Below are 26,511 nucleotides of genomic sequence, written 5' to 3' on the forward strand. Positions count from 1 at the left end.
CTTATTTAGCTGCTAGGACAGCTGGGGGAAAGGATAAACGGGCGAAAGACAACATGGACCCTGAACAGGAACAGTCAGTCGAAGACAAACGCTGCGAGAACATTCAGCCACATTATTGGCGACACTGCCAACCACTGGAGGCAGAGGGACAACATGCAAACTCTACATGAAAAAAAAAAAAAAAAAAAAAAAAGGGGCCAGTCCACAAATTAAATGTGTTGTTCTGCGAAACCCTCGAAATCGCTGGGATAACATGCAAACTCCCAAAAGCCCCTCAATCGGGGGGGAGAATCATTTCACTATGAGGGTTAACTACTCCCCTAACCTCCCTCCTCATCCACAAAAAAATAAAAATAAAAAAATATATAGAAAAAAAAATGGACAAACATACACCATGTGTAAACTTTATTCCTCTTTCTGGATGCATGACCTGTGCAGATGAAGGGAGTGCTCTGAATGCAGCTCAGATTTTATTTTATTTTCTTTGCGCTTAAACCCGAAGCTGAGACCACATAGCTCAGTTTGTCATACGGGGGCCGCTGGACAGCACAGTAAACAATAACCGACCTGTCAACACTTTGAGCAGCTTTGCCCCTCGAGGCTTTGCTGTTTTTTTATTAACCTGCTGTTTTTGCATTTTGCCATTTTCTTACAAAAATCATTATACTTTTTCAAGACTACAACAACACACTATTGACAATACATATGGTATTCCATAATATTTGACTTCTTTGATTAGTTAGGTCTTTCAATATATTTAAATTATACACCGTTTTCAGAACAATACTCAGTTTTACCAGCTGGCACCAGGAAGTAAGCCGACGTCGCCCTGCATTTCCAACGACCACCCAAAGTCCATCGCAGCTTCACCACCGCGTCTTGTTAGTTTGGTGAGAACGTTTCATCATATATCACTTAGTTTTGGACACAACATTAGTAATACTTGATATACTTGAGTGTAACATGAAAATTGTGCTCCTGGTTGCAGCATTATAGTTTGGCGGCACATGCACAGTTCTACAGCATATAGCATTTACCATTTCCTCTGCTTTCGTTACTTCTTTTGTCTTTCTTGTCACGCCCATCCCAACGCTCCAGAGGTATGGTATCGAGGGCCCAAAGACTCGACTGGCCGGATCAACCACTCTCACCATGCAAAAGAAAAAACTAAAATGCGGCTGCGAGAGGGTGAAAGCTTCACCGAGTGCCTCTTGGGTTCTGTGACGCGTTCCGACAGAGGCCGTTAAGAAGGCTATTACGCACACATACACACACGCAGACCGTCACCTCAGAAAACAAGTGTTCTTAGGCTGTGTACAACAAAACACTTCGTACCTGTCGTGAATGGAACAAAACAAAAACTATTGCACAATCGCCGTCTTTCTAATCAGAGCACGAGACAGTTGTGAGATTAAACGTGGAGAAATGAGTCCGTTTTCGTCGCCTCCGCAGAGTATGTAAGGCCTTAACAGTGCTTCAGGAGGGACGGGGAGGGGGGGGGGGGGGGGGGGGGACACACGCGTCTCCCCGTCCACTCCTCAGAAAAGTCTCTTCATCAGTGCTGAAAGGAAAATGGAAAAAAATAAAACGAGGAGAGGATTCTCTATGCTGAACGAAGCCTACATGGGAACGTTGACAGTCGAGTGGTTCGGTGCAGCGAGCGCTATCGTCGACGTGTTGATTCTTCTCGGACTTCAAGCTGCGTACGTCAGTGATGAAGTCCTTATGAAACAGTCAGGGGGAACAGCCTTGATGCCTGCCACTCTTCTGAAGCAGCTGTGGTCAAACAAGAGATTGAGGTGGGGGGGGGGGGGGGGGTGAGCAGTTTCAGTGAACTAGAGAGGAGTCTCGCTGTTAAATGATGACCCGGGGGAACATTGAGGGGTCTCGGTGCAGTCACTCAGCCAGCAGAGACCCAGAGCAGCATGTTAAAGTGTGATTCAGGTCCAAGTGAGTGTGTGTGAGTGTGTGTGTGTGTGTGTGTGTGGGGGGGGGGCTCTACATGTTGAAGCCGTAAGCGGGCTGAGCGGGAAAGCCTGCAGCAGTAGCTGGGTATCCGTAACCAGGGTACGGTGGCTGGGGAGCCACTTGACTGGGAGAGGCAGTCAACATCAGCTGTTGGCCTGAGCACACAAAAACACAGCGTTAAAATATTCCCGGGAAACTATTTGTATTTGCTTCCGGACAGAATAAATGAATGAGCAAAATACCACGACTGTGAAATGTAGGAATATGCACATTGTAGATGTTATTAGAAATCAATAATAGGCTTCATACAGTTAATCTCTTAAACTCAAGAAAAACACGCTGAATAAAAAAATTATTGTATTGTGTTCACTGTGAAAATACAAACAAGAAAAAGTAAATTTAATTAGGTCACCTCAACTCAGTCAACAAGTAGGAATTGGAGTCGAAGTTGGAAGTCGACTTTGAATTGAAGTTGGAATTTCTGTGTTTAACCGGATAAAATGTATTCATTTCCATTGTAAGCAGCACATCATAGAAATACTTACTGAACAATGACTTGATACCGACATGCCACTAGTTCTGCATTTAACAACTGAGTAATAGTCTTTCTGATAATGGAGACAGTTAACAAGCTGCCCTCTCTGTAGCTTCAGCATTATCCAAAGCTGATGCAGTTTTAATAAACAAATTAACTTTAAGAGACATCTGCCTGATTATTGGTGGATTATGTCAACTGTTATGTTGCTGCAACATTTATGCATTTCAAGAAGCACTAACATTTAGATCAGGCAAAGACAACGAGCAGCCCACAAGCCAATTTTTCTTTCTTACATTTTATTATGATTACAGAGCATCTTAATCCAGTTGATGGAACTTTGGCTTGAGTTACTGAGTGAATCAGTCCTCAGACTGACCCGCACAGATTATGAGTCACAGCCAGACCATAATATTAAAAGTATGGGGTCGACAGTGAGACATTCCTACCTGAGCTGGACAAGTCAAATTAATATAAGGGTTACTTTTCCATTTAACTGGGTTATTTTAATAGACACACAAGACCTTCAGGTTAATGAACGTACCAAACACAATCGGCTGAGGCTCGGTCACCTCCTCTTCAGTTTTCCTTTGGCTTTCTGCCTCTTCCAGTTTATCCACCTGTAAAAAAAAAAAAAAAAAATGTTTTTATTAAAAAGAGCAACAAAAAAAAAAAAAAATCTGACAAAGCTCACTTGTGTATGAACCGGGTAGAGGAAAGGCTGCGTTCAAACGATGTTGGTATCCTGTATTTCCTTTGTTTTTGTAAATAGTTTTATAAAGAAGCATGTAAAGCAATATTTACAATTAGTGGTTTTCACATGGGAACCTACAATGTAGTCAACGTCAAATTTGTACCATTTTTATTTAAAAGACAACTCCTAATTGGTCTATTACTACGGTTAAGAACATCTACTGTTCTGCTGGTATGGCGACACTGCAGACAAAGTCCTGGTTGAAGTACATTTATCATGTACACAAAACTACGCAGTTCTTCACAGTGCAGCTAAGGGTATTCCAAGAGAATATGCCATGCAGGTCTGGTGAGAAAGTCTAGCACAGCTTCTAGTACAAATGTTAAGTCGACAACTTAAGGGTCAGTTCACCATAATCACAAAGAATCCCACTTCACCTATTAACGCCCGGCAGTATCTCATAATGCTGATAAATGAGGCTGCGCCTCCAACTACCACTCTAATTCAATTTCAAGCATCAAAAATGGCACCAAGCCATTCTTAATAATCGATTCTTTCCAGACACAATGTCCATGTAATCAGTAATTCACTGACCTCGCCGGTTACAGACGTCACTATGTTTGGGATCCAGCAGAAAAATACTCGAATGAAATCGGTCAACAATAAGGACTGCGAATTACACAATAACAAGTACATGTATATTTGAAAAGGTGAAGTTGTTCCGAATAATTAAATGTCATTCGAGTGTTTTGAGAACCAGAATGAAAAAGCAGTGCTAAAAATACAACCGCGGCTGGATCCCGTTTGAGGGATTATTTAAGTGATAAATGTAAACTGACCCTTCAAAAGGTAGAATAATAGTAAGAATTAAGGTTAAAAGAATATTTATTACATATTAAGTCAAGAAGGAGCTGGAGGGTTCATGCTTGTTTCTCGATGCAACATCTCCAGCCAGTTTATCACATTTAAGGTCAATCATAGCTTCCACATGCATCCCATTGAAATTAGGTTTCCGTGAAAGGATTTACACTAAACGTCAGAGACGTGTGGGTTAAGCTTGCCAGGCACACAGTATTCACACAGAGGTGGCTGAGCCACCACCTTTTCTTTCTTATAAAGGCGAAAAAATAAGGCATTGTGCTTTAACTGTGAAGACAGCTGAGTGCAGAAGGTTTCTGATGTAAGTGGCGATTGGCTTAAAACTGTGGTTCAGATCCATCAGTGTGGATTTGACTTGAGGCACAATTTCAAGGAATTATAAAAAAAAAAAAAAAAAAAAAAAAGCTTGTAAGGAAGAGTGAAATAGCTCAAGAACATGGATAAAGAATATATCGGTTACAGCAAAATACTACACTGCAATATTCAAAATATTTTTCTAAATTGCATATTAAAATCACAATATGGACCAAATGTAAGTAAGAATATTTTTGATTAATATAAGAAACAACTTTAGCTAAATGTGAAGTAAAAGCCAGGATGTCTTAAGCTGTACAATTGTATTCCTTCTGTCTGGACCTGTCATTCCTGGAACAAAACTCACCGTATTGTTAAACCTGGCCATAAGAGAGAGATCAAAGTGAACTCCATAGCCGTTAAAGCCTTGCATTAATCCAACCATGACAGAATACAACTGGTTAACCCACAGTTAGAAACATGGGGATGCATCCAACTAATGTAAAGTTGCTTTTTTGGGGGGTTTTCAAGTCGGCTTTAGCCAGAAGAGAAAATCACAGAATGTCTCACATGACACCATCTTATCCGGACTTTGAAAAAGGCCACTTAATAATAGATGCAGCCCCAAGAGGGAAGAGTTAGAAGGTGAGAGGTATCCATGAGGCCAGGACAGGCGAATCCTGGCCCTGGAGAAACAATACAGTGTACAGGCTTTAGTTCCCACGGACAACTCGATGTGGAACAGACCTTTAGGTCACATTATGCTCTTTAGATATAATGGTGGCCTATCCAATTGGTTTATGGAAAACACCTTATAATATTCTAAACTCGAGTACATGCTGACTGCTTTTAGTTTTGCATTTACTGCAGTATATTCACTCCAAACCAAGAGTTTATTGATAGCGAGACAGGTCACAGACATATTCCTTCCTATGTCTTTTCCTAAACGATGCATTTTGCAGCGTTATCAACCGCTTTAATATTATTAGGAGTATAGTTTATCCCATACTATTTTGTTTCAGTATTCTTTCTCTTCGGTTTTCTCTCTGGAGCTTGACCAGCAACAGGCGGTTTTATGTCTGCATCGTAAGTCCCACTTTCTTCTGACAACAATGATTTCTTCAGTTTTGTGGACTCCTACTGGGATACATTCCTGCCACATAAAAGGCTGGGAAGAATATCACCATGATATCACCATTTTTGTTTAGGGTTTAAAAACTTGTGTTAAATTAAACCTTAAAACTGTAAAATGATCCTCACTATGCCCAATGTTTTTAATTATAAACATAAATGTGAATTTAAAAAAGCCTCCTTTAACTTGTTTTCTGGAGATGTGTGTGCACAAATATGGAAATTACATTAAAAGGCCAGTAGGTGGCAGAAAAAAACAATAAAGTTCTAATTAGCAAATTCTTATTCGTGGTAAACCAAGTAAAACGGGTAATTCCACATTTCAAAAAGTGTACAGGGTGTTCAGTAGTTGGAGAAATTGCTCAAAGTTTAACACAACAACGATTTGCTTGCTCACAAACCTTAAGCCCCAGAAGGGTTTATTGACTGTCTCGCTCTTTAGAGGACCAAAAGCCTGCACACTCTACTACAGTTCTCCAGGACCGGGGCAAGTTGTGCTGCACTCAATCTACAGTCCATGCTAGGTTCCTACATCAGAAACCTAAGAGATGTGTTACAACATAAACAAACAGACAGAAAGAGAGGAGAAATAAAAGAGGGCCAGAGACCGTCACCTTCGCTGCACACTCATCAACCTGGAAAAGAACCCAAAGAAATGACCTCCAGTGACATCACATGTCTGCAGGTCAGCATTTCAGGAAATCATGACGCCATCATTGACTCATCACTACTGAAATAAAGCCTTCTTTCTTGTCTGAGCATCTCTCTGTACGACCAATTTCTCTCGACAAACTACAGATTACAATTCACCTCTCCTTTGACAGGACAGGTGTTCACAGGAAAATGAAAAATCAAAAAAAAAAATTTTTTTTTAAGTACAATTTTAATGTAGAGAAACAAATGCTGAATTTCAAACATGCATCTTATAAAAAACAATGATTAAACCTACTTCTCCACGTTCTACTAATACTCCAACGTATCTTTCAAGTACTAACCTTGGTGAGGTATTCCCTCATGACCTGGATGAAGTACGGCATGGCAAAGTCCATAATGTTGTGCCTCCAGGCCAGCTCGAGCACCACGTCGGGGTGCAGGAGGTCGTAGGAGGCAAACAGGCAGGCGGCGAAGCACTCCTTCCTGCCCTCCTCCAGGAACCACTGCAGCAACGTCTCGGCCAGCTCAGCCTCTTTAGACTCTGCAGCATACAGCATGGCATCCTGGCAGGAACGCATAGTGTGAAGATCTCAGTCATCGTGGGGAAACTTAAATGCTTCAACTATGACCACTACGAAAAAGTCCAAAATCAAGAGGTACCTTCTATTGACTCAACATTTTTAGTGGCTCGTGCTGCACATGGGATTTTGTTTGGGGTTTTTTGTTTGCTTTACCTTGTAGAGTTTGTCCTTCTTGCAGAGCTCCACACTCTGTCTCCAGCGGTTGTTTCCCTTATACAGATAAGCAGCGATGCGCCTGAACTCGATCAGCTCATGCTTCTCCAACCGCTGAGCCAGGCCGATGGTGTCAAAGTTATCATAAGCATCGATGGAGGCTCTCAGACCCTGTGGACAAGACAAGGACAATAAAAATGTAATTGAAGATCAGAGAAATAGCGCCTCAGGAGTACGTTGGAGAGATCTCTAGGAGTACACTGCCCTCTAGTGACCAAACAATGAGCTCTGCAGGGTCAAACAGAAAACCTGTCAAATATTTATTCCTGCAATGTCACAACATAGGGGGATGTATAATGTATTCACTTCATTTGAAGACATTTAAATCCTGGCATGAGAAGAGAAAAGTGAACAATGCAAGCTATTCTGAATTAATGACTAGAGTCAGGCACCTGGTAGTCCTCCTCCTCTGTCAGCAGGTTGTTGAGAGCTTCGTTGACAGACTTGTTGTTGTGACTCTGGACAGACCTAAGGTAAGGCTTGACCAACTTCAGCTGGTTCACCTGCTCAAACACAAAGCAAAACATGTCAGCAAACTGCGGAGGCCAGATTAAAAACACCTGTCGTTTCTGCGACGTGGAGGCGGACCAGACTTACTGTTACCTTGGCAAAGTAGGTGACGGCTCGGCTGTGGTCCAACCGAGGGGACAAGATGGTCAGCAGGTCATTCAGTAGGAGGGGTTTGTAATCCAGGTAGAAATAAAGAGATTTATAATACAACTCCACATTAGCAACCTGAAGACAGAACAAGGAAAAAAAAAAACAAGATCAATAAAATGTTTAAAAAGCAAATGGACTGTTCAGAAATAAATCGTTAAGTTCACCTTTGCGACAATGTCTTTGAAGAGCCCTTCTTTCCATGCATCTGTTGGATGAGTCATCATCGTGATGACAGCGTTGTCGTACTCTTCGTATTTATCGTAGAGGAAAACCAACTCTGCCCATAAATGAGATTGTTCTGCTGCACGGAGGACCTGATGAACACACACAAAGACAAAAAGGTCTTTTAAAAGTTTGCTTTAACAATTTAACGTATGCAGCGCGTTTGAAGATATGGCTGAAGTGTCGTGCCATGAATGAAACAACATTGTCCAAACATGAACGATTATGAGACCAAGAGAACAGCTTTAAAAGGGTGAATGGATGTTTCATCAATGTAAATAAACAATATGCCAACAGATTGTTAACGTCAAGGAAAAAAAGAGCATCAAACAGCTTTATGCCAAGACACTTTACCTTTGGGATGTTGACTCTGGACCAGAAGAGCTCCAGGTGCTCCCGCATCTTCTGAGGTTTGAACTTTGAGTAGAGGATGGCGAGCTCGGTGAACATGCCCATATGAGCCCGCTCCAGACCCAGCGCCGCCTCCAGCAGAGCAATGAGCTCTTCAAAGTACCCGCGATCCTGATAGTAGCTGATCAAGTCCTCCAGCTCGTCAGCGTGGATCACTATGTGAAGGCCGCAGATCTGTGCCAGCCGAAACTCCTCTCCATCAACGCAGGCGAAACACACCTGAGGAAGGGGAAAAGAGTGGGGGGGGGGGGGGGGGGAACAAAACAGATAAAACAGACAACGCTTATTTGATATCTCATAATGTTATGAGCAAAACTTTATTCAAAGTCCTTAAACATGTCGCTGATGTTCGCTTCGTTTTTGGACAAGAAACGAGTGGTCTGCACTGTGGTGTTGCATTTATAAGCCGTTATAATGTAAAATTGCCCTAAAGCTCTTCAAAGGTGCTTATAAATGAATGCATAATGTTATCATTTATTTATTATTATTAAATAAAATACTTTTTTGTAACAGTTGAAATAACATTTCAAAATTGTGTTGTACTTGGATAGAGCAGCAAGCTGCTCAGATTGAATGACCCATTACATCAAGACAAACTTCTCAATCCAACACGCTTCGTGGAACATGCTGGGTTTGCGTGTCATTACCTCTTTCCATGTCCGTGTGCTGTTGGCCTTCCTGGCGCTGTCCACAGCGGCCTGGTACTCTCCCAGGTGGACTAGTGTGGATGCAAGTCGAGCAAAGTTGGACACATTGTTGTACAAGAGTTTGGCTGCTTCGTACATGCCTTCCTCATAGCATCTATCGCCCACCTGCGTCAGCGAGCAGAGAAATGAGCAGCACGTTTGACGACAATGAGCTCCGTCATCCGTAGCAACCTGTGTTTTTTTCTAACCTGCTGTATGTGAGCGTTGTTGGGTCCACTGACAAATTCTTCCAGCTCTGCAAGGCGGTTGGTTTTGGCCAAAGCGAAGATGAGCTCCGTCTCCACATACGACTCTCTGGCTTTCTTTCGAGCCATCTGGAGGAACTTCACCAAGTCCTCCCAGTTATCTACGAAACATGAAGCCAACAACTTGGAATACATGAACTCGGGTCAAAGAAACCATTATTTCTTTTAGGAGGGCGTGCTGACGAGGCAAGTTTTCAAAGAGAAATCTCACTGTTTTTGCTGGCTGCATTGACCACCTCCATGTACGCCGACGGGTCAACCGCTTTAATGTAAGAGTCAATAGCCTCCTTCACCAGGTCTCTCTGGAGCTGAGCTCTGGCTAACTGGCTCCACACTGCAGGCTCATTACAGCGCTCCGCAAACTCGTAGGCGCGGTCCAAGTTCCCAATGTGCTCAATCAGTACCTGAGGAAAAGAGGGAGGTGTGTCACAGTCAATAGGGAGAGGAAAAATGGCATTAAGACTAAAAGTAGGTTTTAGGATGTTTAAATCCGTGATGGAATCTGTAGCATTGAGTGCAGTTTTGAAATAAAACCCCATCCAGGTACGCTTGGATGGCTTGTAAAATTTTAATACAAAAGTATCTAATGATTTACAATACATTCAATTCACTAAAGAACATAAACACCACATTAAAAGTGAGACATACCAGAATTACTATTAAATTTTTTTTAAATATTCTTTTATTTGTTGACAGAAAACTCGTACCATTTTTCTATCACATATTGTCTAAATGTTTTAGGAATTAAGATTGTAATGAAGAAGAAACTAATGTGCGTATTGATGTCTTTACTGGAGTTGGAGTGACAATCTACTTAACATTAATGTTACCTGTATGGCTGAGGTGTTGACGTCAAACTTTTTGAAAATGGCAAACGCTTCTTCAAAAAGCTCGTTGCTGATTGCAATGTTTGCAATGTCCGGAGCGTCGTAGTTGTCCAGTCTGTTGATGTACTCCATCACACGGGTGCGGTCTGCTTTGATGGCCGTCAGAATAAGAAGATTCTGGAGGTTTCTGGTAAAAAGAACACAAGAGATGGATTTATTTAAAATGTCAAGCACACAAGAACACGTGGCTCTTTAGCGCAGCTGTAGTAGCTCCCCCCGAAACTTCACTGCATTACTTTCGTCGTGGAGCATGTGGAAATAAAGATTTTCATCTTATTTTATTTGTATGTTAGACTACCAGAAGCAAAATAGCAAAAACCACTAGTACCAAATGAGAAAAACTGCCACGACTAAAAATGTCTAAAGCAACTTATACAACTAAATCATTACAGAACTTCAAACTTCTAAAGGTAATAGCTAAAATAACTACTAAAACAGCTTTTTAAAAAATGAAATATAATAGTACAATGGCTAAAACAGCCAAAATCGTTAAAACTGCTCAAACAAATAAAGCATGAAAGTGTTCAAGCAGCTAAGAAAATGTTAAAAACCAGTTAAGATGGCTAAAACTGATCAAATGTCCAGCATTTTAAATTGTAAATTGTAGAAACTTCCTACAGTATTAGTATGTGTAATGAAAACACTATAAACAATTTCATGAGCGGTCTTATCTTCATTTTAAATGCTTAATACATTTTGTGGCTTCAGACTAATTTTACTTGGTATAAATGGCAAAAAAAAGAAGCTTTTTTTTTTTTTTTTTTAAATCATAAAAGTTTTACAACTTTTGACCTAAATTATCATTGTGGAAAAGAATCTGTGGTACCGGTGTTCACTGAAGACTGAGTTATCAAGCACAATCTTCTCCAGCAGTTCAATCAGCTCGTTGGGCAGGTCGGCAGTCATGAAGGCCTTCACGGTGACCGACACCTCCTCTGGGTCCTGCGTCTCCGACAGCGCCGTTTGGACCACCTGAGGGGAGATGTGAATGAAGAGAAACTTTCAAAACAAACCCAAGTTTTATCCACAGTTTGCATTCCTTCGGTCGTGGAGCTGGTGTCAGTCTGACCTGGTCGATGAGGGGTCGTCTGAACGGATTGTTTTCCTCCAACACATTTGCCCAGAGCTCTGGATCTTTTCGTCGGACCAGATACCGAGCTTCACTCTTGAATAATGAATTCTCATTACACACCTAAAAAAAAAAAAAAAAAAACAACAACAAAAAAAAGTGACTAAAAATGCTTTTGATATTTGGAAAAAAAAAAAAAAGTGTTGATGTTCCCAGTCATCCACACACTTTGATGAGCTCCAGGTCACACTGTCCTCTCTCGTAGGCCACACAGGCCAGGTGAGGATCTCTCTTCTCACAGTAGCGTCCCACCACGGCGCTGTCATAGAACGGGTTCTCCTTCAAGAAGCGCTCAGGGGTGTTGTTGCTGTCTATGTAGATCTTCGCCAGGGCGTTGTGGGTTGCTGGCTCCTCGCATCCTTCATGGATACGAGACTCCAGCCACGGCAGCAGGAGCTTCAACCTGATAAGATATTGGAGAAAGCTGTAATCTCACATGTATTAAATTGTCTAATCAAATAACCCTAATTATGATGCAATCCAAACTGTCATGTTAATGGTTATACATTTTCAAGAAGACGACGTATATGAACAGAAGAGAACTGGCTTCAAAGGGAGGCCATAATAGAGTTTATAAAGAGTTTTATTCCTGTTCACATGTATTCCTTGTGTTTATTGCAATAGGCTTTTCGCTCAAGAATTATTGTCAAAAACAGGAATGTTATTAATGTCAGTGGTTCGAAGATCACAACATGAAGAGCACTGAGCAAACCGAATGCAGGGTCTCTTGCTACACAAAAAGACCAGCTATATTTTTATACTGATCCCACTTGATCATTCATACGTCTCAGTGTGTATTTGCGCCAGTGCATCCAAGTGAATTGGAGTCTTACCTGTTCCTCTTCTCTACCTCCTCCACCAGCTCATCGGTGGAAAACTGCCCCCTGACCACCATGATCAGGTTCTTGATCACGTCCTCTGAACAATCCACATCCAATAAACCACCGATCACCACTGGTAAACGGCTGGGGTTCACCTGGATTGAAGTGAAACAAATTCACAATATAAACTCAAAATAAAACATGTTTGATTCAGGAGTTATGTGTGGCGTTTCTGTGGTAATCATACCTTCTGTACATAGATTTCGATGTATTTCTGCAGACTGTTGCGGTACAAGTAAAGCACCAAGTCATGGACGAAGTCAAAGCGATCACACACGATGATGAGAGGCAACTGGTCTGTGAGCTTTGCCTCCTATGAAAATGAGCAAACAAGAATTTTAGGTGCGACTCCGCGATATAAAACACAGAATTACTCATCAACGGTGACTAATGCGTTTTTATACCTTGAGGAAGTTTTTGACCCTGTCTGGGTCGTAACAGTTGCTCTCCCTGCAGATTCTCTCCACTTCCTTGATCTGGCCGGTCTTACAGGCAGCCTGGATGTATTTAAAGTGAACGTCAGGCTCCTGGCTGAAATTTACGATTGACCCAAGGAAGTAAAATAAGCCTTGAATGGAAATGGCAGGAGGAACAATAATAAAGTTAGTATCATCAGTTACGACCTAGAATTTGAAAACTTGGAGAAAACACTACTCAGGTGTGTCAAACACAAAGTTACGTTTACCCTACTGATGATTTGTTGTTGCAACAGTAAAGGACACAAAGAGCCTTAATTTATCCAAACCCTAAGTACATAATGGAAAATTCCACATTGAATGTTTAAACATATTTTCACACAACCTGAACAAGTTGAAATTGTTTTTAAGGAGAAATGATGGCAGTTTCAACATCATGTCATTTTTTTTTTAAATAATGCTTGAAACTATTTTTATGAGTCCAAAAATGCAAGAAATTACTTGACTGTGCTTTATTTGGCTCTTGAACAAAAAGGATCCGACAACCTCTCAGACAGTGTTTCTATTCAGACTGCAGATTTCTGCAGCCTTCAGCATGAATGTTTTTAGAAATCCTTCTTCAGGATGGTTTTTATGCCAATGGAACTTCACTGGGAATAAGGACGGTTGCTTTCACCATTTCATCACTCATTTTTTGTTTCAGGTGATGTCGTGTTATGATCAATCGCTTACCAAAACATTCGTAGTGAAAAAATTAGGAATACCACCAATTCTTTACTGAAAACAAGGTTTTCTATGCAATTTTTGTACTTTGCATTTCCCTGCTGCAGGTCAGACTGGATCCTACTGGTTTTGGCCCGTGGCCTTTATGTTTGACACGCCTGATTTAGTGCTTTACTTCAGAATGTGGGGAAAAAAACACAACGCCTACCCTCATAACTCTTGAACGATTCAAAGAGCTCCACTAATGCCTGAGTTCCCAGCTGTTCGTGATACTTGGATGCAACCTGAACACACAGCTGCAGGTTCTGCCTGATATTAGCAGACAACATAGCCCTCAGACACTCTAGAGAGTCTTCCACTGACAGGGAGCCGAAAAAGTTCACCAACCACTACGAGGGGGGGAAAAAAAAAAGAAATACAAAGTGAATTACAACTGCAACCACTCGAGCAGTATTCACAAGCATGATTGCACTTCTATATGTGTACCTCGGTGTTGAGCAGATGTGTGTGCACCACGGCTCGTTTGATGTCATACAGGTCGGTGTAGTGTTCAAGAGCTCTTTGCAGCAGTCCTGCTTTTTCACACAGCTGAGCAACATGGGCACGGTCATAGTGTGTAAACATCTGGTTCCCGAGGATCGCGTCTGCTACCTAAAACGAAACAGACACACATGAACACACAAGTAGTGTTTTATATTATCAGGCGGAAATGGGTTTTTTTGTTTTGTTTTGTTTTGTTTTTCAAAAAAGGGTTTATCTGCCTGGATACTCACCTGGGGGGCATGAATGAGGTTCATCTCAAGCAGACGTGTCTGTAGATGTCCTTCTGCAGGGCGGTTGTTCTTTAAAGCGTCTAATAGGAAGGAGGTGCATTGCTGGATCAGGCTCCCCTCCATAAAAACATCTACAATCTACCAAAGAGAAATAAGAAGAACAAAGTTAGAAAATGCTTAATTTCCGACAATATGTGAACCATAAGTGCAATCAGTATCCAAGGTAATAATCATACAGTATTAAACACGACATGGTCAGCGGCCAGATGTTTCTTACTTTTCATATTTAGTGACATCCATGGACACTACAAAAATAAAAAGGGGGGGGAGGATATTAACTTCACAAGCATCAAACCCTCCAAATCTCTGAGTCTGGGACTGAATACAGTGATGATGTGGCTATAAAGGAAGGAGGGGGTCACTGACTCAGTGAATTCCTGGCATTGCTGGCACATCTGGAATAACACAGATGTCGGCTCCCACACTGGGCACTTTGTGTGTCTGCTTGCATGTGAAGCAGTAAACATGCACGTGTGTTATAAAAAGAGGGAACGAGTAGGAGTGGGGGCAGGCACGTCATTGAACGCGTTACCTGGTTTATATTGGCCAGCGGCTCCTCGTCCTGCACCAGCATCTGAGCAAACTGCAGCCCCTGGTCTGGATTGACACGCATCACATTCCTCAGCAAAAACACCCAGTCTGGGGTGTAGCCAACCTACAAACGGGTGGGAACAACGACAGGGTTGTTTTGTCTGCAATTCTAAAAGTGATTTTATAGATAAACCAAAAGAAAGCTAAACAAGAGTGAAGGGTGATACACACACACAAATAGCAAAACTGCAACTCCATTACCTTTTTAGCATACAACACAATCTTCTGAAACTGGCCAGTCTCTGCGAAGCATTGGATGACCTTGTTTGGGACATTAGCTCTGAGATACACACTAAGAGCCAGAGTGGGGTCAGATGCCTTCACCAGGTCTCCCAGCTCCTCTGAGCACTCCAGCTACAACACAATCACACACAGCGATAAATTAGAAATCACCATGTCGGACCTGCTCGTCAACAGCATTTCTTTTTTTGTAAGCAGCTCTCTTAACTTTCACAATTACTTCGAGACTCGTCAGTCCGTCATTTGTTGGCCCCTGCTGATGCTTAAATTGAACTGCTTAGTTTTTCAAACCTACCTTGTCCTCCTTCAGCCATTTCTCCAGAAGCTGCTTGCGGCCCTGTTGCAGGACGGGCCTGCACAGCTCCAGAGACTCAAACTTGTTAAGTTGGCCTTGATCCAAAAGAATACCGAAGTACTGCAAGAGTGGGGAGGCTTGACCCGGCTGTGCAGGAACACTCTGAAACTTGCGAATAGTTTCTGCTGTCCGAAGGATACCCTGAGAAAAAGACGTGAAACGTAAGGGGTCACATGGAGTCCTCATGACCTCAGCTGGCCTGGATTAGTAAAGTTAAAACAATATAAGATTCAAATAATTCTGACCAAGTTATCCCCTTGGCTTTAATTCAATTTTTATTCAATTAAATGAACTGTTCATGTCTTCTTTTTTTTTTTTTTGTGATGCCATCCTACAGGCCAGATCGAACGCTCTTGCAGGCTGCTTTTGCTCTCTGGGCAGTTTGTTCGACACTGCTGTCATTTTCAGCGATATGAATATTTTCACAATGCCCCATTTGTAAGTAAGTAAGTGATACCTGTACGTCTGGTGTGAATTAGTGTGTGAAAACGCTGCTCTACTGCTCCAGAGTCGGCGTACCTTAGGTGCTGATGCTGCAACCTTTGCAGCCTCTGAATAACTTCCCTGGGCAAACAGAGTGTTGAATTTTCTGCCAAAAAGTTCCTCGGCTCCAGCCAAGTTTGACCTCACGGCCATCCTCAAAGCCAGGTCGGGGTTCTGCAGGACGTTGGTGGCATAGTTGACAATGTTTTCCTCTTCGACACACACGGACAACACCTACAAGAAAGCCCACAGATGAACCATCTGCATGAATCACGAAAGCCTGAAAGTAAAATGGTTGTCGCTACTCACCTGTCCCTTCTTATTGACGCCAATGATTCCTGAGGTGGCTTCATGAGGGGCAGTAACAAAGATGGTTTCTGCACTGATTCGGTTCATGTAGATACACACGCCAGACTCCAGGTCATACAGGTGAATGTAACCGTACTTTGTAATCAAATATATTACACCATGTTTATTGCCAATCTGAAGAGATGGAGAGAGAGAGAGAGAGAGAGAGAGAGAAAGAGAAATTTTAGGGCCCAAGCAGCTACCAAATATTTTTTCAGAAAACCTCTGAGTAATAGGGGTTGGTGGTTACCTGCATAGCTACAGGAAAGTCTGTCTGGGCCTCTGGCGGGAAGAACACGTCGACTGCTTTCTTAGCAAATGGCTGGTTTCCCGTAGCCGGCTGACCAACTTCTATGATGTGTAACTGGAAGAAGAAAGTCCACAAAAAAATATTATCACAATAAATATTAACATGAAAAACAAAACTGGCAAGTCGATGTCCTTTGCTTCCCAGAGGGGGTGGGGGGGGAATTTAAGGTTTTAATAGAGTTCAGGGCTGTTCGTTCTGAAAATAAAACAGCGTGACAACATCGTGAGCGCAATTTAGTGGCCCTCACCTTTCCCCCGGCCTGTGAGCGCACAGCAAAGCAGAAGAGAGTGGACGGCTTGGCATTTCCCTCCACTTTGAACTCCCCAAAGGCAGCAGCGTGGCCTTCAATGGGCTGGGACACTTTCCTGTCAACAGAATACAGCTGCATGGCCCCAACCACACGGTTTTGCTGCAGCACAAAGAGATCAATTAGATTGGTCACCTGGTTATGGTTGCCCCTTTAATTATAAAGAAAAAGCAGTGCTAAATGTTCATATTATGTATGCTTAATTTAGATTTATTTTCTCATCTAGTCCTGTGTGTGTATGCTAGCGAAGCAGCAACACTGATGCCACCAAGAAAGTACTACGCGACGTCAGAAATCGAGCGATCAAATCATGTGACTTGCTCTCAAAAGCATGTTTTTTGTTAAGTGCTGGCCTTTGTTACCAAACGCGAGTAAACGCGAACACGTGCCTTCATACCTGAGCAGAAATCCCGATCAACAGCAGCCACTTCTGTTGGTCGTCAGTTCTGTAGTTTATGATTTGACATCCCGTCAGACTGGCGTGCCGGTCAAAGACTTTGGTCGGTTGGGAATCCCCCTCCATGCTCCAGTGAAAGACGGCCGTGTCCGTCACCAAGGCAACAGTGTTGACGGATATCCACTTCCAGAACATGATCTCGTCCGTCATGGTATGGGCCTTCATCTTGCTCTTCATCTCAATGTTGAAGATCTGCAGTGTCTTGGCAGCTGAGGGAGGGTGCACACCCAGGAGGAGAGAAGTGAGACACAGGCAGACAGGAGCGAACAACTGAGTGCGACAATTTCGGGTACTCCGACATGTACAATGATCTCCAGATGAAATTCTTGGAATGGAAATACAATGGAAACACACTTTGTCAAGACAACTGGGAGAAACATTTGTTTTATCTACTTCCCAATTCATTGATTTAGCAGATGAACCAGTTTCTACCTCCTGAACATTTTTTTTTAAGGTTCAAATAATCAAATGCCTGCAAATGCATTTACAGCTCTTGAATTAGGTTTGTATCTTAAGTTAGTAGCTCCAAATACAAACCTATGATAACTTTCCATCTCTAATATGAACATCTTTGGCATTTTTATCACAAATATTTCACGGCCTTGCACAAATAAGGTACTGTTTGAATAGCTTCACTACATTTATAAGCCAAGACAAACCAGTTGCGCAACCTCACCTCTGACTATGTGAGCACAAGGGAACTTCACAGAGTTCATGACCAACATGTCCATGACAAAGAGAGTCACAATGAGGTCTATGACATTGATGCAAGTCAACATTTGACAACAAGCGTGATTTAAAAGTCAAGTCAGGTGAGATAAGGTGTGGATCAGGAGAGTACTCGAGCCGTTGCAGAACCCCCCGTCAGCACACACAGCCTTCATGTTGCTGCAGATGCCGCTCCGATTTAAAGCAAGGAAGGATTTTAATTTTGGTATGGACGCTTTGCACACTCGCACACGGTGCCTCAAATTCATTCACTCTGTAATATCTGATGAGGCATACCACACATACAATCTCCCAGCATACAACAAGTCATGCTAATACATGTGCAGTTCTCATAAAAGTGAAGTGAATGCCAGCGGGTTTTATGAGAGTTGGAGGCCATTCGGAGGAAATTTAATGGCAATGAAGCTGGTGAACAGTTGATGGCATTTTAATGAATTGGTGATCAGAATAGCTCTGCGTTCTTTAGATAGATATGTGGGGGAAGCTTTTGTGAGGGAGACGTGGCGAGTTCATCATCACAACAGAGTGCCACACAGACGGAATCAACTCACCGTCTGAGAAATAACAGAAAGCAAGGGAGGAAAAAAGCAAAGTGTCAATCAGGTAAGAAGGGGAGGACAAAGATAGACCAGAGGGAAAAGGGCAACTGTGGCGCATTATCCTCAGAAACGCGGGGGGAGGAGGGGGAGAGAGAGAGAGAGAGAGAGGGAGAGAGAGAGCATTATCGTCAAATCATCCTCATCAGCACTTGTGGTTGTGCTCTCAGGGCCAGATATAGTGCCAGACAATCAATTTTCACAACCAATTTAGTACATTCAGGCAATAGAAGCGAGTGCACTCTACATATTTACAGCACTGATGTGGCATTAGTCATCGCATGACCATGGCATTCTCGCAGCATTTCCAGTGGAGGTCTAAATCTGTAAAAACTAGAGACAAATAAACAGCACCGAGGCCATGCAGACTTTCACTCTGGGAATTTAAGCTACAATAATAACCTCGGTGTTTGGGATGAAGCCACCAATAATAAAAGCAGGCGGTTTTTTTCTCACAGCAACACAGTATTTCTCATCTATCGGCCAGTGCTGTGGCTTTCTGAATGTGTTGCAATGCTGCCATATGCATCACTGGCTTACCTTTCAGGGCGATGACCTTGCTGGCGGGGTTCATGATGGCACTGTCGGCAGAGATGGGTCTCCTGATCGGGTTGGTGGGGTCGGACAAGTCCACTATCACGACTTGGTTCTGCTCGCCCACCTTCTCTCGAATGCAGATGAACTTGTCCGACTCCAGGGTCAGATAGCTGAAGCCAATGTTGGCTGGGTTCACGCCCAGATTCTGCAACTGGAAGCAAAGGATAAAAACAACATCAATGAGAAGCATTATACAATTCCCAAGTTAGCTTATTCTAACAGTATCTAATACTAAAGTGGCATCCAAACAGTTCAAGAAAAGGGAGGAGAAATTGTTACAATACTTTAAGAAGTATACAGTTTTAGCCGGGAAGAACTATAACGATAGGAATACATTCAATTGAGAGACATATACTGCAGAACTGCTTTGTTGTCAGCTATCAGCAACTCGCATGAGCTCATCTCCAGCAAGAGAGCCTTCCACTGCAGTGACTTTCCAAATACTGCAGACTACCAGACACTTGGCATTGGTCGACGAGGCCAGGCACTATTTCACATATTTGGAGGCAGTCTATACATTCTGCTAAACACTGTACTGCTCAAGGACACAACCCAAACAGCAAGTGGATTTTTATTGATAGAATTTTACCACTTGAACAAAATCCCCACTTCACCATGCCAACCATGCACATTTTCTAAAATTCTGCCTTTTGTCATTCTTCGTGTCCCTTCACTTGTTTGGGATTCATACCAGATTAATGTCTGTAATGAAAGTAATGTAACTAGACAACGTTTGCAGTATGCTCACGAGACTTTTCTTCACACATGTGGAAACCAAAAAGCACGACACCGAAATTCTCAGGTTGTTTAGCATCTGATGCTGCGATAAAGCAAGCTTTTATTTGGACATTCGCTGGTTGGAATCCACCTGCAGGCTGCTGAGGTCTCATCAAGAAGAGAATCAGCTGAAACTGAACCGCTAAATCAAACGTATAGATCACGAGGATCCACTGTGGTGACCATGGAAAGGAGCAGCTGTTTGTTTTGTAGATGGTTTTATAATTGACCTGAAAACAATGTATTGTCCAATACAGTAATAAAACAATTACAAATCAGCCCATAGTTGTTTAACTGCCTAATTATGATGTAAAGTGTTATTTACAAGTGTTATTTAGTAAGGCTCATAAAGTCAGAAAGCTGTAAAGAACAGTATTCAGTTAATCATCCAATAGTTTTTGATAAACATGTTTACTTAAGTATAACTCAAGTAAAACTCTGATACTACAGCTGGAGAGACTCTTAAAATTGCTCTAAAAATGAACACAAAACGTGTCATAGGAAAGTGGGCAGAAAGAAAGATGGCAGCATCTGATGTCTGTCTAACAGGAATATAAATAAATAAAGCGAGTGGTGGATCAGTACATCATTTTCTTATTAAAACAGCAGGAGGTCTGTTTTCCAGGAATGTTTTGTAAGGTTGTTTTCCAGACGGGAGGTATGGTGATATACAGAGAACAAGCGTGGGCACACGGTGGACACCAGGATGTCACCTCAACACAGTTTGAGTTTACACTCTTTATATAGCTGCTGCTTATCGCCTAAATAAAGCAGAGGATTTTCACGCCAATGTTTGATGAGGGATGTTTTCATTCTCTTGCAGCGCTGTAACCATCATCACATCTCAATTATACTTGGTGGGGAACCAGTGTTCCTCATATCAGCAAAGTGTGATTAAGCCATGACAATGCATCAGTTTCAGCAGTCCATTGTAAAACTGTTTAATTACTACCAAACCAGCCTGACATAACATCAAAGAAAACCAAGAATAAATTTTAATATTTCAGAACGACCGTTTGTAAATCCAGCAACTTCGCTTCACTGATGAGAACAAGAAGTCACAAAACAAAATACAAAGACTGAACTGATGTCAATTTCTACCATGTCAAATTCAGGCTGCAATAAACAACTCAGACTAACAACCACAAAACACCCCGGCGAGGCGGCCGAACAGAGAAATTACTGTGCATGTTGTCAAACTAACTGTGAGGCGAGAGGACAGACCAAAACATGCACTCTCCCTCTGATGACTGAACTGACGGCATTATGCAGTCTGAAGCAAGCGGAAAGGAATCCTAAGGCTCATCACAAGGACTGTACTATCCCGCAGTTTGCTGGTGGGGTGGGTCATCAAATCATGACTGCTGGGCCATTTAAATCATCTGCAAAACAGGAAGGATGAAGCTCTTGGCAGTCTGGCTGGACACTGAAACTAACAAATAAGGAAAACTCCTTTTAAGCGAGCGTGCAAACTTTCAGCGGACATAGCACTGACCTGTTTTAGATTACCAAGTAGGTTTGGGTAATAAACACAAGCTGTCAAATTACACTTTGTAATGTGACAGGAGACACTTTAATTTGACCAAAATAAAAGTCAAATTGGCATGACCTCTGGAGTTTTATTTAACTTAGCTCTCTTTTTTTTAATCCTTTTTGATTTACATTTACAGGCCAATTGGGTGAGGTTTTAGTCATTTAATAACGTGGATACCACGCTTCAATAATACAACACAGCACATCAGGTTAAGTCTTGTTCTCAAGTTTCAGGGGAATGGATTTGAGTCATGTTTGCCACATAAAGCATTCAACCTAAAAACGAGCCAAGTCTATGATGCAAGTTGTAATGACTTGCTGAAGCAACCCATAGAAAAAGAGACACTTAATGGCTCATACTCATTCAAATAAAATAGTTCATTTCTAGGATTAGGTTGTGCCAGTATACAGGGGTTTTCTCCAGAGGATCCAGCTTCTTCCCACAGACCAATAACACGCTTTTTAGGTGCCTCTAAAAATTGCCAGCTGGTGTGAAAGTCTGTCTGTGTCAGTGCTTTGCAGCCTGCATTTCATATTACTGTTTCATACGGGCCTTTGCCAAGCGTGACACACATTGATAATATCAAGGAATATCCTTCTTGAGACTTTAATAATGGCTTCAACCGTGCTACAAAGCCTCTCCTCAATGTGCAGCAGGTTTCTGGGACGTCTCTGGGACATACGAGATAACGGTGCCTTGAAAAGGCCACAGAGAAGACCTGGGGGAGGATTGGAGCCATATGCTGCATCTCCTCAAGACTGCCAAAACTATCTCTGGGAGGAGAAGGGAGGGGAAACCACAATAAAGATGGCGCGGGCGGAGATAAGGAAGGGAGTGAAAGATGGTCCTGGCAGTCTTCCATCCTGCTAAAAAGGTGCAGAGAAGTTGTCGGGAAAAAAGCAGCGGGAAGAAAGATAAAAGCCAGAGTGATGTATTCGTGTATGTATTTCTTATGGTGGATGAGAGTGAGACATGTCCGTTCAGCGTACTTCCAGTAAGTCTCTGGCAATTTACAGTTCAGGGTGGGGTGACTGACTCACCGGAAACACAACCCCCCCACACCCCGCCGGCACAGCTCAATGGAACATTCCAGGCTGAAATCATACTCTAGCTACATCCCAATGTCTCCGACAACCAATTAACTACCTGAAGCAATGCATCACACACTTTCCATCTAGAGCAGAGATCAGCCGTGACAAAAAAAAAAAAACAGCATGAATATTACAATCCAAAGGCAGCAGAACTTTACTGACGAAACGACTGTGACGGGATTCGGGGAGTCAAACTGCATGAAGCGAGAGGCACCGACACTTAAAAGTAAATGGACAATAATTAAATGCACTTAAATAGCACATTTCATCGCTTCACAAATCTCACCGCTGTTGCCCTGGAAGTGCTTCCACATCATTTGGGGGCGTTGAAGCACACCAACTAGGCCACAGCTGTCCCATAGACACACTTACAAATGGGAGCATGAGGGAAAAAAAGACTGAATAAATATTCGTAGTTTACAGTTTTCTGCACAATACATAGGCAAGGTTATGTAGATATGCAATTAGACATGTAAAAATAACAAAATATTAATAAGGTTTCATGTAATTGTTTGTAAAAATGCTCATCTAAATGTTTGTTTATGCACTCAGCTTTTATTGGCACCCAAGGGCAGTTATTTCAATGAGAAAGTGGTTTGTGATAAAAAACAAAAAAGAAAGCCGAGAATCATATGTATCTACCGAAACAGTGCAAAATAAACCATCGGTTAATAATTGAAAAGAAGTTGGCCGGAGCGATATTGTACACGTTTGATAGAAGATTTACATGCAAACCAAAGTGTCAAGAAAATCGTGAGCAAATAAATTGTTCATGAGAATCCCTTTCTGCCTGAAATCACCGACTGCGAGCTTAACAGTTCATGACTCATTTAACATTACAGGGATACACAATGCGAGGATTGTATTTGTGAATGACTGCCCTTCCAAAGCGTCCATGATCGAGCTGCTGTGACTGAACACAGGCGTTCATCACCGTCACTACCAGCCACTGCTGCTGAGGTCACAGATGTGATCTGTTGCAGTGTTCTGTCATCCGGCTTCATATCCTGATGCGATTTGCCAGAGGCCCGCTTACCTCATCTGTCTTTCAAAACACATCCGCTGGCACCGTTTCGTCAGAAGACACGAGGAACAGAGACCACAGGTTCGATTGTCCGAATGAGACTCGACCGGACAATTTTTTTTCGGGGCGCCTCGGATGTGCGGGACATTTTTTCTTTTGTACAAGCTGCTACAGTGAGAAGACCACGGCGCCGACAGCCAGCAGCGCACACATACAACCTGAAAATGACTCTCGTACTTCAATAGAGCTTCTCCTTCATCACCACCACAACAAGAAACACACCTTTAGTGAGCATCCACTCCTCAGACGTGGGCAATGGTTCATTTAGCAGGTTACAAACCTGCCAGGGCTGAACGCAAACCAGTGTTGATCTTAACTCACAAAAAGAAGCATGTGTTTTTAAAAATAAAAAGCAACAATGGAGAAATAAAGGATTCAGAACGTGCAGCTCTGAAATGAAAGCTCTTGGCTGAATTCTTATGCACTCCAACCCCTCCAACTTCTCGTTCAACCATCTGGTTCCTCATCAAGTAGCTAGATCCATGTTACACTCTTGAACTCCAGCCCAGACTGTAGACATTGAGCTGTAAATACCAGGTCAAGATAGAAAGGAAAAAAAAAAAGAAAAGTTAAACAACTTGAGGCCCAAAGTCCTGGTTTGCAAATTCCAAGCATTTTTCACTCTGCTGGAGCCACCTAGATTCACGGGGGGATACGACTGGGGCAGAGTGGGGATTTCACGGTAGAGGTGGAACAAAACAAAAAAAAAAAGCAGTCTGCTGCTTATCACGGTCTCAAGGCAAGCTCTTCTGAAGAGATGCATGAAGGGAAAGGTATGCGCTGTCAGGAACACTTTGAACTAATAACCCGGACGTTGCCAGGTACTGTACTGTGATCCATCAGTGTGCAGCCGCGCACAACTCCTGCCAGTGAGGAGAGGAACCCGCTCGGCTGCAAGCTCTCTTGGCCGGCACAGCTTTTAGTGGATAAAGGATCTTTGGCTGAGAAAAGTGGGGCTACTGGCCAGAGGAAGGGAGCACAGAGGGAGAGAGGGGGGTGGGGACTCAGGGCTTTTTTTTTTTTTTTTTGTGAAAGGCCATTTCACTGCCTGGTGTTACCATAACAACAGGCTACAGACCAGGGGTGGTGGAAGGGGTGCATCACAAAGTTTCTCTTTTGACTGAAAGTCAATGATTAAAAGTCCAAAACAGGAGAACGAGGAAACCTGTCCAGTTCACCTGAGGAAGGAAAAAGGAACGGGCTGGTCGTTTCCCCCCCTTCTTGTCACATATGGTTAGAAAAAGCCTTTCGGGTCACATTTTCCAAAACCAGGGCTGCACTGATGGGTGTCACGGTTGGGACTCTCATTCTCACAGCATTGATGTCTCCAGTTCCGTGTGGAGTTTCCACGTCCTCCAGTTCATTTCTTGTCTCCTGTCTATGTTTGCACCTACTGTTAACTACCCAGCCTTCGTTCATCGTCTGCTAGGAAACAGCTGCAAAGAGGATGGACTACAGGGCACATGCAGCTCTTGATGCTGAGCATTTTGAAGCTGCATGGCTGCTCAGTTTCCATGATAAGTTAAAGCTTGAGGACATATTCAATCAATACAATGATGCAGATTTTTTTTTTCCCCCCCTGATCTGACAAAGCAGTTTGCTGGACTTGGGCTATCGTGATTGTGTGACTTACAAACCAAACGCATACGTACGCCTCCTCCACATACACCTAAAAAAAAAAAAAGCACATCCGATTGCCGGTGAACATTGTGACTTGCACGATGGACGGCGTGGTGCATAACGCCCAGTGGATCTGCATACACATTTTGCTGGTGTTTGTTTCCAGCTGGAGGCTCCTGAAGTGAGGATATGCGGCGGCTTCGGGGCATGACAACAACACGGTAGCAACAAAGCCGGAGAGCAAGTGCCATTCGGGGGCTCAGTTACAAGGTTGCCACCAACAGCTGAGCTCAGTTGTCGCCAACATAAAAAAAAAAAAAAAAAAGTGTCAAAACACCGCAGTTTGCATGGCCGGGGGGGGGGTGAGCTGGAAAAATGACAGCGGCGTTTTTGGGGGTTTTTTTTCACTCAAAAAGCGGAGAGAAGCTGCGATGTGTCCCCACGCCGGGTCTGCATTGGAGCCGTGTACTATCTATCTCACCGTTCAATTTTTTTTACAAGTCATCATCTGCCCGGCAGGAGAAAACTAGGCCTGTGGCTATATTGAGCACCACCCTGCAGCCCTTGCTTCTCAATCCCATTTGAATGCGACATGTGCCGTGTGTGTGTGTGTGTGTGTGTGTGTGCGGACCCTTGTGGGCAAGGAGTGGCGCAAAAAAAATAAATTTAAATAAAATAAATAAAATACAGCAAGCTCGATATCATTTCAGGGAATTTTTTTTTTCGTCCCCCCCACCCACCCCGTGTCTGCTTACCTGCAGATGTTCCTGAAATCGTATCGGCAATATCTGAGCCATGTCTGGGTGATTTCTCTGGCCGGGAGGATCCGTGAGGAAGGAAAGGGGAAGGGGGACAACCGCAGGAGAGAGGTGGTCTTTTCTTCTATTTGTGCCCAAAACGTCCCGAGGAAAAAAAAAAAAAAAGAAGTCAGAATTGATGGACAGTGGAGGTAGTCTGGGCGGCTTGCGTTGGTATCACACGAATCCAGTTACTGCTCCCATTCAGCAGCCCCTCTACGCCAGTCCTGAGTCACAAACTCCGCACTTCCGCTAAGAAAACTAGTCCACCTTAACTACTACCGAGCCAAACCGCCGCGTCAGGGGGTCTGACGACACTCGAGAGCCGCTCGAAAAATCCCTCCCGACTTGTCCTCGCCGAGGAAGTCAACGAAGTAGCCGGTCGACGTCGTTTCGTTGTGACACCGAGCTATCAATAAAAGTGGTCGGGTGTGCAGTGTGTAGCCTTCCGCCGCAGCCCCCTTCCCCCTTTCTTAACTTCGAAATGAGTGCTCGTGACATGCACCCCCCTTTTTTAAAATCCTTGTTTATA

The 26,511-nt window shown here is 42.9% G+C and overlaps 1 protein-coding gene across 3 annotated transcripts; it reads right to left on the reverse strand.

The window, feature by feature from the left end:
• Nucleotides 1-390: 390 nt before the first annotated feature.
• cltcl1 (clathrin, heavy chain-like 1) lies at nt 391-26,155 on the reverse strand. Of its 3 annotated transcripts, XM_080499254.1 has the most exons (33): nt 25,938-26,155; nt 19,020-19,227; nt 17,095-17,363; nt 16,638-16,799; nt 16,331-16,444; nt 16,042-16,215; nt 15,769-15,966; nt 15,190-15,390; nt 14,856-15,008; nt 14,596-14,718; nt 14,004-14,141; nt 13,717-13,881; nt 13,439-13,619; nt 12,496-12,659; nt 12,279-12,404; nt 12,044-12,186; nt 11,379-11,613; nt 11,151-11,273; nt 10,908-11,053; nt 10,025-10,208; nt 9,406-9,598; nt 9,138-9,295; nt 8,890-9,054; nt 8,186-8,461; nt 7,774-7,923; nt 7,553-7,684; nt 7,342-7,452; nt 6,890-7,060; nt 6,497-6,718; nt 6,110-6,136; nt 3,048-3,123; nt 2,381-2,449; nt 2,061-2,123 (listed from the first exon to the last, which is right to left on the reverse strand). In XM_080499254.1, exons 1-32 carry the CDS (start codon nt 25,977-25,979, stop codon nt 2,391-2,393), a joined length of 4,989 nt encoding a protein of 1,662 aa, XP_080355380.1. In that variant the 5' UTR covers nt 25,980-26,155; the 3' UTR covers nt 2,061-2,123; nt 2,381-2,390. The 3 variants fall into 3 exon arrangements, with proteins under 3 accessions (XP_080355378.1, XP_080355379.1, XP_080355380.1); XM_080499252.1 differs by lacking the exon at nt 2,381-2,449 and having other exon boundaries at nt 391-2,123; XM_080499253.1 differs by lacking the exons at nt 2,381-2,449; nt 6,110-6,136 and having other exon boundaries at nt 391-2,123.
• Nucleotides 26,156-26,511: the final 356 nt, after the last annotated feature.

Source organism: Blennius ocellaris, assembly GCF_963422515.1.
Source record: "Blennius ocellaris genome assembly, chromosome: 7".
Lineage (NCBI taxonomy): Eukaryota > Metazoa > Chordata > Actinopteri > Blenniiformes > Blenniidae > Blennius > Blennius ocellaris.

What these genes read in the sequence shown, in the direction of transcription:
- cltcl1 (XM_080499252.1), bottom strand. Translation starts at nt 25,979, where the DNA reads ATGGCTCAGATATTGCCGATACGATTTCAGGAACATCTGCAG. An exon ending in CAATGCAGCCAGCAAAAACA is followed by an intron (nt 9,296 to 9,405) that starts GTGAGATTTCTC and finishes CATGTTTCGTAG; the next exon opens with ATAACTGGGAGGACTTGGTG. An exon ending in AGTGTGCAGCGAAGGTGACG is followed by an intron (nt 3,124 to 6,109) that starts GTCTCTGGCCCT and finishes TTTTTTTTACAG; the next exon opens with GTGGATAAACTGGAAGAGGC.